The 2,816-nt window shown below is 61.4% G+C and overlaps 1 protein-coding gene across 1 annotated transcript in view; it reads right to left on the reverse strand.

The window, feature by feature from the left end:
- Positions 1 to 139: 139 nt before the first annotated feature.
- UBE2Q1 (ubiquitin conjugating enzyme E2 Q1) overlaps positions 140 to 2,816 on the reverse strand; it is a gene marked incomplete at its 5' end in the record, with an annotated part of 7,506 nt that continues 4,829 nt past the window's right edge. The window contains 9 exons of the mRNA XM_077764047.1: positions 140 to 620; positions 1,029 to 1,095; positions 1,272 to 1,367; positions 1,482 to 1,530; positions 1,611 to 1,669; positions 1,751 to 1,841; positions 1,940 to 2,000; positions 2,404 to 2,488; positions 2,676 to 2,816. Coding sequence (XP_077620173.1) covers positions 589 to 620; positions 1,029 to 1,095; positions 1,272 to 1,367; positions 1,482 to 1,530; positions 1,611 to 1,669; positions 1,751 to 1,841; positions 1,940 to 2,000; positions 2,404 to 2,488; positions 2,676 to 2,816 — 681 coding nt within the window. The remainder of the gene's footprint in view (positions 621 to 1,028; positions 1,096 to 1,271; positions 1,368 to 1,481; positions 1,531 to 1,610; positions 1,670 to 1,750; positions 1,842 to 1,939; positions 2,001 to 2,403; positions 2,489 to 2,675) is intronic.

Raw genomic sequence — 2,816 nt, forward strand, 5'->3', positions numbered from 1 at the left:
GGGAGACCTGGGGGCGGGGCCACTGCTGCAGCCTCCCCTCCCCCGGCCCCGGGGCCCTGCCCCTCCCCCACTGCCAGGGTGGCGTGTGTGGGGGTGGGGTGGGAGGTGGGAAGAAGAAAGATGAGTCAAGACCAGCATCTTCAAATTAACAAACTGTAATTGTTTTCCCAAAGATACATTTTTTTTCATACACATCCATCATACACTGTAACCAAAAAAAGCAGTGTACATGAAATAAGAGAAAATAAATTAAAAATCCATAGCATAGGTAAGGAGGCTCTAGTCTGGAGCACAGCTGAGTTTCCAGCAATATAAGGAGGCTCGAAAGTTTCTTTGATAAGAATGCCTGCTAGCAGGGGCTCCAGCCAGGCGGTTGGTCTGTCAGTCAGTCTTGAGTACTTGAGACAGTTCTGTGTGTGTTTTCCCTTAGCGTGTAGAATAGCCGTCATTGTCCTGCAAGAGGCAGAGCTATGTCACGTCCGGGAAAATGAGGGAGGGAACCACAGAGGCAGCGTGAGATCCGGATACAGCATTCAAAGGTAATTGGTCCAGTGGCGCCTGGGGAGGAGGGAGAGCGGCTCCCAGGGCTTAGCCATCTTCCTTCGGGGGTGTGTACCAGCCTGCAGAGAGAGTGAGGGGACCGTCACCAGGTGGAGGCCCAGGCCCCCCCTCCCGCCCACCACCACCGAGGGCACCTCCAGGGGCCCGGGGACACGGGGGGTGTCGGGGAGCTGGGAAACTGCCCACGGGAGGCCACGAAGGCGGGGAGAACGAGGCGCCCGACCGGAGATGACCCGGGGAGATGAGCCTTCTAGAAGGGTGGTGGGGAGGAGGGCCTGCCCAGGAGGCTGGGGGGGCCTGGTGCTTCTCCGGGACAGGGGTGTGGGCACTACCACCTCTGGAGACCGGGGAGAACTGGGGGGCGGTAAGCGGGCGCCGCGTGAATGGGCAGCAAAGACTCAGAGACCCGAGGCCTCGGGCCTTGCGGGGACAGGAAGCGCGCTCCCCGGGCCCCGGCCGCGCCTCACCGTTCTTCTCGTGGATCTGCACCAGGGACTTGTAAGACTGCTGTGCTCGCGTCAGGCTGTACTGCGACTGGGACAGGGCGCCGTCGTCAGCAGCGCCGCGGGCCGCCACCTTCCAGCCGCCCCCCAGAGGCCCCAGGCTCTGCTGACGCCCCAGGACCCGCCGCCTGGGGGCCAAGCCCCTGCCCTCCCCTCCGGCCAGCCCGAGGCCTGCTGCCCTGGGCCCTGAGCGTGGCAGCCGCTTACCTTGTTTGCTCCGAACTGCACCCGCGCCTTCCCCTTCACCAGCGTGGCGCTGATCTGCATGATCACAGACTCTATGGAGTAGGCGCTGCTCCAGCCCTGGGCACAGCAGTGGCGGGCACGGGGGTCAGGAGGGTCTCCAGAACCCTGACGGCCCCCACCCCCCCGCCATGGGTGGACCCGGGGACAGTGCCCTGGGAGACGTGGACTCACCTGCTTGGTGAGAAGCTCCATGCAGATGGCGCCTCCGCCCAGGACGTACCTGCAGGAGGAAGGCGAGTCGGGCTTGCCCAGCAAGAGCTCAGCACCCTCCCCACCCTGCCCCCAGGCCGAGCCACTCACCCTCCGGACAGGACCGGGGACACGACCCTCACGAACGGCGGGTCAAAGGGGAAGTTGTCCTGAGAGGGGAGAGAGAAATCAGAGGGGCCGCGTGCTCAGGACCGCCCTCCGCGAGGAGCCGCTGCAGGGACCGGCCTTACTTTGAAGGAAAAGTTGAGTAGAATGAAGTCGGCTCCTTCCTTCTCTTTGAGGATCTGAAGGTCGTTGTGCAAAGCACTGTCCTGGTCGACTCTGGGGGCAGCAGGTCGGGATCAGGCCCTGGGCCCGGCTCCCGCTCTCCACATCCGCGCCCCCCTCCCTGCCCCCCTGGCCGCCCAGCCCCCACGCACTTGAGGAGTTTGACGTTCCAATCGTACAGACTGTCATTCACGAGTTCGACTGCATAGTTTCCTGGAAGGAAGGATGGCGGCAGGTGCAGTTAGGAGGGTGGGGGACGATCCCTGACGCACCCCCTCCCCCGGAACAACAGAGCACAGGGCAAGTGGTGGACGGGCACCCAGGCTAAACCGCTGGCTTGAGAAGTTGTGTTCCTGGACTGAAGGTTCATAAACGTTCACGTAACCCAGGACTTCTTTAAGTTTATTTATTTCGAGAGCAGGAAAGAGAAAGTAAGTACGTGTGCGTGAGTCGGGGAGGGGCAGACAGAGAGGAAGAGAGAGAATCCTAAGCAGGCTCCACAGTCAGTGCAAAGCCCAACGTGGGGCTCAAACCCACAAACTGTGAGATCATGACCTGAGCCGAGATCAAGAGTCGGACGCTAACCGACTGAGCCGCCCGGGCGGCCCGCACTCACCGCCTTTGAAACTCTGTGACCGGTATATATCCCTGAGCTCCTTCATCAGCCGGTCAGTGGCCTGCACCGAGCCAGACACCGCACCCTGCAAGGAAGAGGACACAAACGTCCCGCACTCGCACACGAGACTGGAGGGTGGCCCGGCGGCTGCCCTGGGTCAGCCCGCCCGAAGAGAGGGTCTGCTCCCCAGACACATGCGCCACAACGACCCCCAACCTCCCAGCCAGGACGCCCCAACCCCCTGGCCCAGCCTCGCCCTGGAAGGCACGTACATTTAAGTAATCTTGCCTCTGGTTCTTCTTAATTTTCTCTAGTATGGCCAAGTTTTCCTTTCCGATGCCATCATCTTCAGATTTCTTGCCCTCAGCTGGCTCCTCCTCTTTCATTTCATAGTGATTTATGTCTTCTGTGTC

This window comes from Crocuta crocuta, unplaced genomic scaffold, assembly GCF_008692635.1.
Source record: "Crocuta crocuta isolate KB4526 unplaced genomic scaffold, BGI_CrCroc_1.0 scaffold528, whole genome shotgun sequence".
Classification (NCBI taxonomy): Eukaryota; Metazoa; Chordata; class Mammalia; order Carnivora; family Hyaenidae; genus Crocuta; species Crocuta crocuta.